Source organism: Protopterus annectens, chromosome 8.part0 (assembly GCF_019279795.1).
Source record: "Protopterus annectens isolate FY-2018-M chromosome 8.part0, PAN1.0, whole genome shotgun sequence".
Taxonomy (NCBI): Eukaryota; Metazoa; Chordata; order Ceratodontiformes; family Protopteridae; genus Protopterus; species Protopterus annectens.
Genome location: NC_056741.1, coordinates 576,877,800 through 576,894,668, shown reverse-complemented (window position 1 = coordinate 576,894,668; position 16,869 = coordinate 576,877,800). Strand labels below are relative to the sequence as shown.

The 16,869-nt window shown below is 39.7% G+C and overlaps 1 protein-coding gene across 7 annotated transcripts in view; it reads left to right on the top strand.

Moving 5' to 3' along the window:
* Positions 1 to 16,869, top strand: part of ADAM15 (ADAM metallopeptidase domain 15) — a 1,588,574-nt gene that overhangs the window by 1,174,801 nt on the left and 396,904 nt on the right. For all 7 annotated transcript variants that reach the window (XM_044080074.1, XM_044080071.1, XM_044080076.1 and 4 more), the window contains exon 19: positions 792 to 930. In XM_044080074.1, the coding sequence (XP_043936009.1) occupies positions 792 to 930 (139 nt within the window). The remainder of the gene's footprint in view (positions 1 to 791; positions 931 to 16,869) is intronic.

The window sequence follows — 16,869 nt, the reverse complement described above, 5'->3', positions numbered from 1 at the left end:
TCCTTTTTCCCTTGAACAGGTGTCCTTGAGCTATTGGAGGATGAGCAGTCCCCAAAACAAGGACTCGGTATTTCAATAAAATCAAAAGAGCAACTGCAAAAAGGGTATATCCAGATTTTATACCCATTTCAGAAGGACCTAATTTCTCAAAGATCATCTGACATGGAGAATACTCTCATATATGTTTTTATTTAAAGTATTTTTTGAGCAAGTGAAACTCATTTGTTTCTCAGTAAAGCCAACAGTCCAGAAGAAGGTAATTTTTTTTGGTAAATGCTTGTTTTCTGATATGTTTGAAAGCTTTCATTGATATAGGGATGGTTGCTATACAAATCTTTAACCAACATGTTGTTTGCAACCTGTCTTATCTCTGGGAAGTCTCTGTTTGGTGTCATCATTGCATTGGAATCTGTTGTCACTGCATGTTGCAACTCTGACTTATTCCAAACATGCAGTGACTTTGGACTAGGGAGGTGCAGAGGATACACCCTCATGCATGGAGGTGTGGAGGACTCAGCCCTCTGTGCATACTGCTTTTTGCTTACTTTTGTTTCTTCAACAAATGCTATTTCACATATCTGTTCTGCATATGGCATTACTGAAGATTTGTATGATGATACAGAAATTTGATCCACTTTGTTTCAAACAACTGATCTAGAGCACATTGGATGACTGTAATTTAATTGATGATTTCAAATTAATATTAAGCATTAAGAGAAAACAAGCAGAGAGATAGTGCTGTGGATACAAGAAGTGGCTTTACTATTGTTATTTTTTTTATCTCTCAACAGCCAGTCAAACTGTAACAGTGGCTGTGGTAGTTTTCTTTTTCATCTTACTGCTGGCTGTTGGGCTGATCATCTTCCTGAAACGGAACTTCATCCGCTCCGAGCTGCGTAAATTCAGCAAAGGAAAAACTCAGCAGTACAGGTAATGCTTCAGCAACTGATTTAAATGTTATCTTTTGGGGGGTACACGTAATGCATTGTTTTTAGAGTTTTTTAGTGCTTTGGAACCTCTTAGTAAAGAGATGACTGCAGGGGAATTAGTGTGTGCATTTGTGAGGATGTAGAAGTGATGGTGCTTCGGGTGTATTGATAGATTTAAGTATTGAAAGCTATTGATGATCAGTTCATGTTTCTGAAAATGTTGCCATTGCAGTAACGGATGATTTCTGCTGTAGACCAGGTAACTGTGTGGACGTCTGCTGATGTAGCACATAATGTTTGTGTGCATTCATACATGTTTATATGTTAAAGTATTTATAGATTCTCAAACCACTTGTACCTTTCATCTTAATCCTCAAGATGTCAAGAATTGTAGAACGTGAAATCCAATAAAGTGTGACACATTGAGGCTAGGGAATTCAGTTTCTTAGAACTAATGAACAAGAGAGGCAGTGTAGAGTATTATGAAGTTGGACCACACCCTGTCTCAGCCGTTACAATCTATTAAGTGTGTGGTTCTTTGACCTCAGTAGTTGCATGTGCACATCTTAGAAACATTTTTCTGCATTTTGTTATTCAGTTGTTTTCCACAGTCAATAACAAACACACCCAAATCATCCCTCACCATGCACATCCCATTTTTTGTGGCCAATGGACACTTGCACATATCTAGAGCACACCACTAGTGCAATAGTACCATGTCCATGTCTGACTAATTCAAGTCAGAATATACATTTGCATGGCACCTAATTTGGAATGATCTAGATGAGAATGTGCCATGACATTTCTTCAAGTGGAGGAGGAGGTCCATCTTATGAGTAATCTACCGTTGAGGACATAAGAGATGTAGGACTTCTCTGTATTTGCCTCTCCAGAAATGTATTCCCACCTTCTCTTTTCAGAATCAGAGTTTGAAGAATGTAGGTATAACCCAGTACAGACTTTACCGAAATGACATTTCCGACCTCCATTTCTGTCTTCAGAGATTCTGTGATCTTTGCTGTACAAGTGGACGATTACTGAGGACATTTTAGAGTTGAAAATGAGAACCCTTCCAAACTTTTCAAAATCCATGTTGTTGACTACTGATCCAGCTCTACTTACTTGTCTGTGAACCGGTGTTAGCTAAGAAAGTGATGATAGTCAAGTCTGTCATGGATGCCCAAGCACAGTCACAGCTTTTCCTAGCAGAAATTTTTAGAGGTGCTTTGACTAAGTCTAGCTCTTGTGAGTGAACATGATTTATTTCAAGAGTGTTTCTCCTGAGAAATATAGATTTCCTTCCTCTGTGAAGTTTCTTACAGGTTTACTGATTCAGGAACGAACTTAATAACAATTACTACTGCTTCCTCTAACTTCCTTAGAGAGTTGTACCATTGTACATTTTGGTGATCTGAAGAGCATTTGAGGGAGGGATGAAGGATGCCCAACAGGTTTCCATGAGTACCACATAGATATAATCATAGTTAACTGGTTCCAAAAGAGGTCAGCTTCCTTAGAGTGTACATCCTCTTCCTTATCCCATACAAGGACCTCTTACGTCCAACAGAATTTCCTCACTTGCGCAGGAGCTGCCTGTAGATCACTACAGGAGATACAGGTATGAAGACAGTCAGCACATCATACCTTATCAAGTATTTCAGAAAGACACCCAAAGCTAATCTGCTACTGTCTGAGTCACCTTCTTGTGTTCCCACTTCACAGTCTGTGCCCAGAGGTAGTCTCTCCAGACAATCTTTGATGAAGCTGATACTTGCGCTTCTACAGCAGATTTTGTCATCATTTTGATGAGGGACTTTAGTATGGTCTCAGAGTTTCCAACAGGTTTGAGAAGGCTGCCTCAGTCGTAGTTATCCAGTCACCAGTCATGCAGAGGAAATGGCCTTTAAAGAAAGTAGCCTGTTTCTGTAAGAGAGTAAAAGCAGTGTGGCAGGAAGGAAATTCTAAGCCACTAACTGCTTTGTTTGCTTTACAGAACTTCGACATGGGGTGTAAGTACTGAATTCTGCAGTCAGTAGACACATTTCTCTTTTTTGATCCTGTCTGTGTGGACCATCATACTTCATGGTGGGTTGATTAGTCATTCTGTAGGCAGCAGATGCTGAGAGTGTTTTTTTCTGGGAGCTGAATATTTCCTGTTAGGGATAAATAGACATACAATGCTGTGATCTACAGGGCAAACTTGTAAAATAATTTATTTTTAGTAGCATTTTTTACCATACCACCATCTTTCCTTGAGAGTATAGCCTTGCATTTCACTATAAAACCTAATGCATCTTTTAAACTCTGTACATTTTTTTAAATGGTAGATTAGTGTAGTGAGATGTCTGCTTTCAGCAGAGTCATCCTGTGTTCTATGATCATTCAGGTTTCTCCAGGCAGCTGTTTTTTAGCATTTGAAAGAATTACTTGAACCTAAATTTCATTTTTTTCTTCGAGTTTTCTCACATAAAACATCTACATGGTAGTCTTATGATTGCTATAATTAATCAACATTCAGTATAAATTTGGCTTTATTTCATGCCATTTCAAAGTTTATTTTGGGACATTTGTAGATTTTTTTAAAGTTTATAATTGTTTACTACCTGTGACATGCATTAGTTTCGTAGGGTAAGAAAAATTCCATTAATAAATGAATTTAAATATCTCCCCACCACAGAGTGATAACAGTTTCCATGTACTGCATACTATTATGTTGCAGTTACTTACATATACCATGGTATTTAATAGAGTAATTGTACATAGACTTATATATACAGCATTATAACTGGAATAAAAACAATAATTACTTCAGACCAAGTATCTTTTCAGCAGAAGAATAAGCAATTCAGTAAAGACAAAAAGGCCAGAGTATTTGAGAGTCCACAGAGCAGAGATAAAGGCATCCAATATCAATAAATAAAAAGCTCATGTACCATCTTTGAGTATACCCAGTTAGCCAGTGTTTGTTAATATATTTGATACTCACTGTAGTTGAAGAGTGGGATGTCCAGTTTCAACAGCTGTGTCAATGGACGTAGTATTAACCACTGATGAGAGATTGAAAGAAAACACCTTCATTTGATATGGCATAAGATAAGTGTTCCCAACTGTAGAAGTCATGCTGGATCCTGAGAACTTGTTTAGAGATGTCAAAGATGTTACATTGGAACTTCTAGACAAAAAATATGGATAATTTGAAAAGTGCACACATAAGTAATGTTTGGTTAAGAACTCTGGAAAATAGTTTTTAATTCTCTGAAGTGGAAAAGTAAGTAAAAAAAAAACACATGAAACATAGATGCGCCATAAAGGTGGGAAAACTAGCAGATGTATGTATAAATGTAAGAGATAAGAGAGGAAGTAACAGGTTAATGTGCAGGTACTGTGGGAGGAAAAACTATATGAAGTGGCCAAGCAAAGGAAAAATTATGTGAAGTATAATAAAAAAGCCAACTTGCTGGAGTGTATAAAAGCAGCAGTAGGAGTGACGAACCATAGCAAATTGACAAGATGTATACCAGAGAGGCACTCGGGCAGAATAGAAGAATGTGTCAAAAGACAGTAATATTAGACAGAAAATGAATGGTGTTAAAGCTGAACACACCTGTGTATATTCAATAAATAAGAATGAAAACAAACAAGACTGACAGTAATGGTAAACATAAATCCTAAGGCCAGAGCTAATAGGCTCAGGTACACTTACTCTGTTATTTGTAATTGACACTAAATGCAACAACGTATGCCTATGATTCAGCAATGCCTGTCCACATGAAACATTGTTTTGAGGCCAAAGCAAAGGTGAATGACAAGTGGCAGAAGCAGTTTTCAGTATGGGAGAAGGGTCTGTGTCATATGACATGAGTATTCTTACAATAAAGCCACTCACAGTGATCAGAAAACTGAATAACATTGCAGAGGTACTCATGGAGGTACAAAACTGACAACATATTAAATGAACTTGGTTAATTTGATTAAAGACACTGGGAAGCTAAAATAGTATTTATTTAAAATTTGTTAACTGGGAAAGTCTGACTTGGAACAAAGCCAATTATCAGTGGAGGCCTTGGGAGAAATGCTCCAGATGCATTCTTTGTAATGTGGGAGGAAACCGGAGCAACCGGAGAAAACCCACACAAATGCAGGGAGGACATGCAGACTACACACACAAGGCAATCCAGCTGAGAATCGAACCAGAGAACCTCTTCCTGTGAGCTGACAACACTACTGCTGCACCATAGACACCGATAAAAGGCCTATACCCCAGCTACCCAGGAAAAAACTGTTTCACCCTAAATTAGAAGACAATTTGAGACATTAGATAAAAAGATATAATTAAAATGTACCATAGTTCTTCCCAAACCCAAAGAATTATGGTGAAGTGAGAATATGTGCTGACAAGAAGGTAGATAATAAAACAATACAGAGATTTATCAATTTAATTCCAATAACAGAAAATGTAGTAAGTGCACTGAGTGTTTAACAAATTGGATTTGATATCAGGTTATCTTCAGCATAAATTTCATCCAGAAAAGGGAACATGGCCAGGTTTCTAGCACATGTAAAGTTCATAGGTTCATAGGTAGGTACTAGCCTGGCCAAAAATGTACCCTGGATTTCGCCACCCAAGAAAATTATTTTCCTGTGCCGCTGTCAAGCAGAGCCACAGAAGTGATCCCCTGGGTGAATTTCCTATTGCCAATCCAATCATCAAGATTTTTCTTGAAGAGTGCTAATGAGAAGCTCTGTTTGACATAGATAGGTAGTCTGTTCCAGAGTATGGGAAGTCTCTGGGATAGGAATCTATCCCTCCAGCATGTTCTGTTTATTGTGGTGACAAGGTTTAGGTCCCTAGAGCATGTAGCTTGGAGGGATTGGGATTTCTTAAAGTGTAGCATGTCCAACAGCTCTGGTTTTGACATAGCTTTGTATGTTAGGCAGAGATCGCCCCTGAGTAGGCGATATGTGACAGAGTAAAGCTGGAGTTTTTTGAGGCAGTCTGCTTAGGGCATCTGTTTGTGGCCAGTAATCCTCTTTGTGAGGTATTTCTGCGGCCTTTCCAGTTGTTGTAGATGTCTTGTGAGGTATATACCAAAAGGGGCGTTATGCTCTATAATGGGTCTAATGAGTGATGAGTAGAGGGGAACAATTACCTCTTTTTTTCTGGATGAGAAAACTTTTGTGATGAGGTGTGCCATGTAGAAGGATTTCCTGACCACTGTGGTGATGTGATTATCAAAGGAGAGACTAATCTCCACCTGTGTCCAAAAGTCTCTTATCACACTTTCAGTGTTAAGTAGACTACCGCCTATGTGGTAGTTCATGGGTACAGAGTTTTTACCAAAGGGGATGACCATGCACTGTTTGGCATTGCGCTTGAGGCCATGGCTTTGACACCAGGCATCTGTCTCTTTGAGGCCCTTTTGTAGGATGTCCACATCATTAGGAGTTTCGATTATGGCTCCTAGTTTGCAGTCATCTGTGAACTTTGTTAGCCGAAGACCTTCTGTGTTAGCCTGTAATTCAGAGAAGTAGATACCAAACAGGAGAGGACCCAGGACTGAACCCTGTGGTAATCCACTTGTCAATGGTCTTTCTGATTTGGAGTCTGCTACTTTCACAGTGTGGGTTCTGTCAGTAAGCCAGTTGGCAACTTGTCTTGTGACATAGGGATTTATACCTAGTTTAGTAAGTTTATCTATAATTCCAGAGTAGGGGATGGTGTCGAACACCTTGGTGAGATCTAGATAGGCTGTGTGAACCACCTTACCCTTATCTGTGGCTTTGGTGACTGCTTAAAAGAAGTTGAACCACCTTACCCTCATCTGTGGCTTTGGTGACTGTTTCAAAGAAGTCTATCAGGTGTAGGAGACATGAGCTGCCTTTTACAAACCCGAACTGTGTGGGGTCCAGAGTTTGGAGATCTCCAATGTCTTTGTTTATGAGTTCCATGGTGATACATTCCATGGCCTTGCAGATCAGGCCCGTCAGGCTAATGTGGCGGTAGTTCCCAGGGTCTGTCGTGGCTCCCCCTTTATGGAGTGGAATAACCGTTGTGGTGCGCCATTCAATGGGCACAAAGCTTGAGGTGAGGCTATGAGTGAACATGGTACTTAAGTGGGGTGCCAGTTCATTCGGTAGTTCATGTAGAAGGCAGCCTGGGATGTTGTCAGGTCCCATGGATGCTGTGTTCTTGGCTTTGAAGAGTGAGGTTTTTACCTGTGCAGCCGTGATTATAGGAACTTTGCATTCTTCCGGTGTAGAGATGGGCCCTTTAGGGGATGAGAGGGGGTAAAGTTAGCACTGAACCTATCTGCCAGGATGTTGGCAGTGTCAGTTGGTTCTGTATATTTAGTGCCATTGTGCTGTAACTCAGAGCAGATCTGAGTGTTGCATTGAGATTCTTGACATAGCTGTAGAATGCTTTGTGGTTGTCTTTAGAGTCAGTGGCAATTTTGTTTTCATAACTAGCTTTGGAGGATTTTATGAGGGATCTCAGCTTCTTACTGAGGCTGACCAGGGAGTTCCTCCACTCATGGGATTTTACTCTTTTTTGAAACAATTTCTTTCTTCTGTTGTACAGTTTGTTTATGGCAGAAAACCACCAGATTGACTTCCTTTTTTTGAAGGATATCATCTTGGTTCTGTTAGGGATAGCACGATCCATGCACTCGTGTAAGTGCTTATAAAGTGCATTTGTGTAGGATTCAGCAGTCGTACCTCTATTGCCCATCTGCATGGGTGTCGTGAAGTTTGCCACTTCTGTCTTAAGAAGCGTGAAGTTGGCTTTGGAGAAATGTTTTATGGTTGTTTTCCTAATGGGGGGTGGGAGCGGGATGTGGATGTCTAGGGTGATTAAATTGTGGTCGGATCTGACCAATGAGGAATTGACTTCTGGTGTGGAACACCGGTCACCCATGTTGGTGATGATCAGGTCTAGGATATTGCTGCCCCGGGTGGAGATGTGGATAAGTTGATCCAAGGCGTTGGAATTGATGAATTCCAGAAAACGTTGAGCAAAAGAGTTGGTACATAAGTAGTTTAACCAGTTAATGGTGGGGTAGTTTAAATCACCCATTGTTAGGGTGTTGGGTTGTACCCTTATATTTTCCAGTGTGTATCAAGAAAAGAGGAGTGGGAATCCTGGGGCATGGTGGGGGGGTCTGTAGCAAGCTACAATCTGGAGAGCCATCTTGCCCAGACTTGGTTGAACTTGGATAATCTTGGATGCATTATGCTGAGCAACTAGCTTGGAGGTGTGGATATCCTTAATGAATATGGACACACCTCCACCTTTAGTGTTTCAGTCTGGGTTAGGTGTCCGAAAGGTGTGGTATGAGTTATAGCCTGGTAATGCAGGGGTGCTCTCTGGAGCTTTGAACCAGGTCTTTGTCACTGCACAAATTTTGATGTTCTCCATTTTAAGGAGTGCCTCAAGTGAGTGCATTTTGGGGTTTTGACTTCTAGCATTGAGTAGCATTACCCTTAGATTTTGCTTGCTTGTACCTGTTACGGTGGTGAATTTGTCATTTGAACCTTGCCTAAAAAAGGCACTATAGGGGTGGCAAGAGCCTTTGCCAGTATCTGGAATCCCAAGGGCGACAGGTGCAGGCCATCTCTGGCAAAGCATCGTGGTCTGTCGATCATGTCATCCCAGGCAAAGAGATACTGGATTCCCTTAGAATGACACCAGAAGCTTAGCCAATTGTTGAAGTCCATCATTTTGTCCTTGTACCGTGGTATCATTCCGGGTGATGGCAAGATGCTACTCAGGGCTAGGGTCATACCTGCCTGGGCTACAAGATCGGAGAGCTCCTCCATGTCTCTTTTCATGTAGTCCAGGGAGGTACGTCTCAGGTCATTCACACCAACATGGACAATGACAGAGTCATATTTGTACTTGTTGTGGGATGACTTGAGTGTGTGCGTTATGTGGCGGATCCTGGCACCCAACAGGCAGCTGACAATAACTTTCTTCTTGTTTAGTCTGGTGAGTGGAACATCAGTGTGTCTGACTGTAGAGTCACCTGTGACTAGAGTGTTGGTTAAGTTATGCCTTATGGGCTGTAGTTGAGTTGTGTTGGGGGGTGGAGGTTGCCTGCATTTTTGCTTTGGAGGTCTCTGTTGTTTGGGCAGATTTTTATTGAGAGCCCCGCGAATGTAGGCATGTTTTGTGCTTCTTTGTGTGTGTTTTGGTGGTGTAGGTTTTGAGGGACTATGTGATGAGTGTGGTGTGGTGCAAGTGTTTACCTTCTCCTCTTGACTGTCTAGTCCAGTCTTTGGTGAAGAGAGCTTTGCTTCCAGTTTGGCTATATAAGTGCATCTCTCACAGGTCGTAGTGTTGGGTGGTAGGAGGAGAGGGTTGTCTGTGTACGAGGCAATTATTCCATTTCCCCAAGATGCCCAGATTCATCAGGTTGATGAAATACAAAAGACTGATATTTGGTGTGAGCTGTGGGTCAGAGATATTGCACCATGTAATACAGAATGTCATACAAGAAATAATGAATGTAAACCATTATTACCTCAACTTCTGTTTTCATACATGTGCTTGTTTAAAATGTAAAAGACATTTTAAGCTAGCATATGTATTTAACAGTGCATGTTTATCAGCTGAGTGTATGTAATCTGATCGTATATGCATTTCCAACAAAGTGTTTACATAGCTACCTCTTGGATTTTCTTGAACCATTTCAAGTACATTAAATGTAAATTGATGAAGTATGATGAGTTAAAGTATTTTGTTAAGACCTTAAGTCTTCTATCTGAGCAGTGTTTTACTATCCTGTCGTTTAAACATCTGACTGACTTGCTCATGTAGTAGCATTTATATCACATCATCGAAATTTCAAAATATTGAATCTGATATGGTCAATACCATATCATCGATATTTTGAAACTTCGAACATAAAGAAAACAAAAAATAAAAAAAATAAAACAACTAAACAGCTATCCCCCCTGCCCCCCACACCACCGCTACTTAAGTATACCAACTCCGAGATCGCACTGCATTGCAATAAACGGAAATCTCCTCTTGTGGAAACGTTTGATGCCTTTCACTTTCACTGATATTGTGCCGACCATATCAGCTTTGATATTTTCAGTTTTCGACGAAGTGATATAGACCCCACGTAGTATGCTGTAAATAGGGAGCATGTTGTCATGTACACTAGTGTCTCAGTACAAGTGCCATGACATTTACCTGTGTGTGGATTTTTATATTCAGTAACACCACATGGATATTTACAAAAAGAGCAATCATAATATGGGAGGGTTAGAATTTTTTGTAAGGAGAAGGTGGTTTAACCTTGCATTTTCAGATTCTGTGCTGTTTTATATGAAAGAACATAAGAGAGCAAAGTGGTAATGCCTCACAGTCATAACATTTCAGGCATGGGACCAGATTCCAAAAGATTTGTTCTCAGTCTAATTGACTTACTTTAGTCCAAGGCCTGTCTTAATGGCTTACAGACTTGTTACAGGGACAGGATTCCAAAACAACTCTTCTCAGCCTGCCTCAGTGCAAGTGGTCATTTACACTCAGAGCAAGTCTTTCGGTATCAGGCCATATGAGTTGTCTCAAGACAAACTGGCTGTATTACGTAAAGGTATGACATTTATGCCATCATTGCATGGATGTCTAGTAGATGCCCTGTCAGAAATGAGATGGTTTGTTAGACACTGAACCTAAAATTGAATTTTATTTATTTATTTTATTTATTTATTTTACATTTGTTGATCGGGTATGTCCGACTGAGCTGAAGAGCCCTTTTTCAGTGGAGGCCCAGGGAGAAAAGCTCCATACATTAGACAGTTATACATTTAAAAACAATTGATAACAATAACATAATATAGTTTATACAATAGAAGAAACACAACATTTTCAGAAATGTATTCGATGAGAAATAATTAGTATGAACTTAGGACATTACTTAGTGAATGAGAGATCAAATTAAGACATCTTTAAGAAAATTTTCAGAAATGTTGCTACTAAGAGAATAAGATGTATAAGCTTAGGACTTTACGTAGTGTATTAGGGAACATATTTTATAGGAAACAAATTTTAGAAACTTTTGTTAGACAGTATGTGTGTCATCCGATGAGCCACAAAGGTGTTAGCCGAATAGGTGGAGAATCAGTTCATCTACATAGGTACTTATATTTTCTTCTATTTTTCCAGCTTTTTTTCATTTGCTTTTATATATATTCCTTCACTGCTTCGTTTTTTAAAGACCTCTGAGTGCATTTGATTTATTTTTGAATGAATTACTGTAAGCCATTTCCTGTACTAAAGCTGAAACTTGAACTCCTTTTCTACAGAAAACCGGAAGGTTATTCTCAGCTAGAAATGTTTCTTCTTTTCTAGATGATATTCACTTTCTTTTTCAGAATGTCTTCCTTGCTGATATTTGTGTACCATAATTACGAACAGTAACCAAATTGTACACAAATTGCTGCTTTTCTGGATCTTTTAACAAATTCTCACATTTTTCTTGAGTTTGAAACACTTACATGACTTAGCTTGCACATTATTGATTGTTTTAATTGGGGTATTGCTGGGCATGTTTGATATACTTCTTTTCAGCCATATCTTGTTGTAAAGCTTTGTAACTGGCATCATTTGCTATGGTTAGTGCAGATACAGTTATTAAACCTTGCCTTCCAGGTTTTCTACAAAGGGCTTAGATAAAGAAAGTGTGTGTGTGTGTGTGTGTGTGTGTGTGTGTGTGTGTGTGTGTGTGTGTGTGTGTGTGTGTGTGCCACAGCTGGTGTCAGAAAGGCAAAGTTTGATATCTGAGTACCTCTTTTCTCTGTTAGTTTACATTACTGGGTATTGGTGGTTTAGCTTTCAAATTCTGTGGCTTCCTTTTTCTCCACTCATCTAATATAATTTGTACTCAGCATTATATTCCAGATCTAGTTGTTTAATCAGTTTTAAGTAAAATTATATTATAGGTTCATAGGTTCATACTAGCCTATCTGCCCTAGGGCATTTATAAGCCTAGCCAGAGTGTGTTTGGGTTTCGCCACCCATTTTAAATTAATTTTGCTATGCCTTTTTTTGAGGTTAGTATACTGTGCCTCTGTCTAACAGTGACACAGAAGTGATACACGGGGTAAACCTATGATCTCCCATCCACTCATCAAGATTCCTCTTGAAGAGAGTCAATGTGGGACTCTGCCTAACTTGGACTGGGATTTTATTCCAGAGTGAAGGGAGCCTCTGGGTTATGAATCTGTCCCTCCAGCATGTCCTATTTATTTCAGTGCTGAGGTTCAAGTCCCTCGAGCGCGTAGCTCGATGGTATTTGGATTTCCTGAGGTGCAGCATGTCCATTAATTCCGGGGTTGGACATGGCTTTATACGTCAGGCACAGATCGCCTCTGAGCAGGCGGTATGCCACTGAGTAGAGCTGGAGTTTCTTTAACCGGGCAGCATATGGCATCTGTTTGAGCCCTTTGATCCTCTTGGTGAGGTACTTTTGGGGTCTTTCCAGTTGCTGCAGGTGTCTGGTAAGGTACATCCCAAAAGGAGCATTGTACTCAATTATGGGCCTGATGAGGGATGAGTAAAGAGGCACGATGACCTCCCCTGATCTAGATGTGAATCTCTTCATGATTAGGTGGGCTATATAAAATGTTTTTCTAACCACTTTGGCCACGTTGTTGTCAAATGAGAGATTGCTATCAACTTGGGTCCCTAATGACTTCTTCTGTACTTAATGGATTACCACCTATGTGGTAATTTGTGGGCACTTTGTTTTTGCCAAAGGGGATGACTATACACTTTTTGGCGTTTAGCTTGAGGCCATGGGTCTGGCACCAGTTGTCTGTTTCTATGAGGCCCTTTTGGAGGATGCTTGTGTCGACTGGACAGTTGATTATGGCGCCCGGTTTGCAGTCATCTGCGAACTTGGTCAGCCACAGTCCTTCCGTGTTGGCCTGTACCACCGAGAAATGTATACCGAACAAGAGAGGTCCCAGGACTGAGCCTTGTGGGACGCCACTTGTAACTGGTTTGGAGTCTGACATAGCTCCAGCAATTCTAACCATGTGGGTTTTGTCCTTGAGCCAGTTTGCAACCCATCTAGTGACATAGGGGTTTATATTTAAGCTGGTGAGCTTATCTATAATGCCGGAGTGGGGTATTGTATCGAAGGCTTTTGCGAGGTCCAGGTAGGCTGTGTGGACCACCTTCCCCTCGTCAATGGCCTTGGTGACTGTTTCAAAGAAATCAACCAGGTTTAAAAGATAGGATCTGCCCATAACAAAGCCAAACTGGGTAGGATCCAGTGTCTGTAGGTCCCCAGTATCTTTATTTATGAGGTCCATGATGATCCTTTCCATAGCTTTGCAGACCAAGCTAGTCAGGCTTATGGGGCGATATTATTCTCTCTCTATTATTCTAATATTACTCTTAGCTTTTATAGTTCTTGTTTGTAGTGCTGTATTTCTGGCCACTGGAAAAAGTGAAATAACTTTAGAACAACAAAATATATAATAAATAGATTTTTTTCGCCAGTTTCCTGTTGTCACCTTCATATGATTCTGTTTTCTTGACTTTGACAATGTATACCAGTAGTACTTCCATCAGATATAGATGGGAACTCTGCACAGCATAGTGGGGACCACTTTTGCAAAATAAATTGTATTCCTAAGGTTATGTCTTTAAAAACAAAGATGTTCAGTTTATGTAATTTATTATGTCTGTACACATGAAGAAGGGCTGCACAGTGGTGCAGCGGTTAGTTTTGTCACCTCACAGCAAGAGGTTCCCTGGTTCGATTCTTGGCTGGGGTGCCTTCTCTCTACATTCATGTGGGCTTCCTCTGGGTACTCTGGTTTCCTCCCACATTCCAAAGACATGCAGTAGCTGGATTGGATATTCTAAATTGGCCTTAGGTGTGATGGTGCGTGCAAGTGTGTTTATACCCTCCGAGGAGGGTTTGGGCCTCAGGCTAGTAACCCAACCCTGTAAAACCATAACCGCTGCAGAAACAAGTGCTGGAGGCGCTTGTTGCCCAATGTGCTGCAAGGCATGGGAATGAATCTGAGAGATCCAAGAGGGTACACAGGAGGAAAAAAAGCTTACTGAAATGTACAACTTTCAGATTGTGTTCTAAATTATTTCTCAGCACATCTTTGTCAGTAATCATCAACAGATATACTCTACTAGAATTTTCAGTAGGCATTAGAAGTGTATTTTTCTTTAGTTCTACTTACCAGCCATCATCTCATTCCTCCTTGTTTACAATTTTTACACTCTGGAGAAATGGGCTTACACGAGGCTGCAGAATGAAAATCTCCTAACGTATTTGCATTTGAAAGCTTGGTCGTGGCTGAAGTCTTTACCCAAACAGGTGACTACTCACAACAATAAAAACGAAATAGTATAAAAACAAAACAATTCTCATATCTGCAAACGGATCAAGCGCTTTCATCCGCCATCATGTGGACTTCATCAGAATCAATTAAAAAGTTTAATTGAACCTATTTAAACACTTTTTGGCGCCATTTCTAGAATTTCATTTAAAGAAATAGCTCACAGTAAAACATACATTAAATACTAAAAATTCATTTAGTCTCCTTTGCGTTCCAAATGTATTATAAATATTTTAGGTATTTCAAATGTGCTTGTACATTTGTTTTCCTTATTCACTCGTGCTTATATATGCTGTCACGATGCTAGAATATCTCAGTTACATAATATATATACACATACTCGTGAATGTGCTGTCATGGATTTATCAGGTGTTGATATACTTCTGACGCTCATTTAAACAGGATGTCAGAATGTCTAACACCTCTGTACTCATACTCAATAATACATTGTTTGTAAATATTAAAATGTCCATAAAAATATATGATTGAAAATAACGACTACATTACATTAAAACCATTTCTATAAACAGAACAACATAGCACTCATATACAGTGGATATGAAAAATCAATTATTTGGTCTTTATTAGTAGGAACTGCAGCTTCTATACTGTCATGAGTTTATGACATTTTTATGATATATTTGTATAATACTTTTATGATATTGTTAAGATATTTATATGATTATATTTATTATACTGAGAGGTTACAGTTTTACATATATAATTGTGTACAATGTATTATTATGAACCATGCTATTTAGAAATAATATATTCATTTTAATACTTTATAATTTTCTTTCATCTTTCTGAAATCTACTCTGCAGCATATTTTTTGGCTTCTCCCAGTCAGGCTTTCAGAATGTATGTCATTCATCATGCCACACATATAGTGACTATAGACGCATAACTTCTGTTCTGGAGCACATTTTGATGCCAGCAGATAGCAGTGTCTTTGAACAGAAGCAGTGTCATCTGTACACTGTTTTGTAGGAAGTGAGAGCAGTGGTGCTTGTTCTGTAGGCCTTCTGCACATTTCTAGTGCGGAGATTACCAAACTCTGGATAAGAGGGTACTGCAGTCTGATACACTGCATGACAAACAATGACCAGATCAAGGCTGCTCAGTATGCAGATAACTTCTCTGAGGGAGTAAGTGATGAAGGTCTCTACCTTTGCATTCATCATATTCCAGCTGGAGCAACACTACAGTAAATGTCCTTAGAGTGCTAGTAAAACTTTGAAAGGGAGCAGTGAGACTGTATTGCAGCTGGATTTCTAGATACGAGTCACTTGAATCTAAGTGCAGTGTTTTTTTGTTGTAAAACCCCCAGAATACTGGTCTGTTGAGCTAAATCCTGAGCCTTGATTTGTTTTTGCTGCTTTCTTCTCTTGTACATACAGAGGGTTCTCTCGAAATCTCAATAGGGAGGGTCCTGTAAAATTCCGATGGCATTCTGTTCACAGTATTTCACCATTTCCCACTTCATGCCCTACAGAATCTTTTCTGGCCCGGGGTTGTTGCAGTCCCACTTGATCTGTGGTCACTGATTGTTAAAATCTGGTGGTTTGATTCTTTTCATCAGGCGAACCTGCGTCTATTTCTAAGTCTTGTGATTAATTGTATATTATGAATATGGAAGTTAATGGTTACTGTTCTGTTGAACAGACATATTAGTAAAAACAATATTTTATTTATACCTCTGTTTTATACAAAAAGATTGTAAATCTTTAGAATTTTTTTTTTCAACATACTATCTTTTGTTAGACTTTCCTGCAAAGACAAGAATTGAGCAGCTGTGCTGACACACTGTGTGCACAGTTAAATAATTTAGGAAGTATTAAGTACAATCCCTCAACAATAAATTATCGCTGCCCTCCTTCTGCCACCCGTTCAAATAAGTTGTAAAGCAATTTGCTATTAGTATTCTTAGAAACTTTGTAGCTTTCTGCCTGTTGGTTTTACTGTCTTTTTGAATCCATTTATCATTTCTTTGTCCCATTCATATTTTTACGAATTGTTGCATGTTTCAGTACTGTTAAAAGCAGAAACAGACCATACAGGGTCACAGGGCCTGTGGCCTCTAACCTCACTTTAAACATAACTGTGCCTTACACACATTACATCTTAACTCAAACCTATAAGCTGTACTGTAGATCTGCTTGCATCTCTTAACATTTGGTGCACTTATTGTTAGCGACTGCAGTTATCTTTTTCAGAATTTGGTGTTGAAGTAGACATTATGCCAAACTTTAAATCTCATTGATTTGAAACAGCCATTTGGGATTGACTTAAAAGGTACCAGTTACTTGGCTGTCAGATCACCTCATCCCATTACCTTGTTGTTGTTGTTGTGAGTTTTCGCTTTTCCCGGTTAGGGGTCGCCACAGCGGAACACCGGTCTGCTAATGATTGGCAGTTGATTTTTACGTACCGCGTTGCCAGCCCTGACGCACAACCTTCAACGAAGGTATGCCCATTCATGAATGTCTCCACGCAGAAGACGCTCTAACTGAGCGTCGAACCAAGCAGCATCTTACTGGGAGGCAACAACGCTACCGCA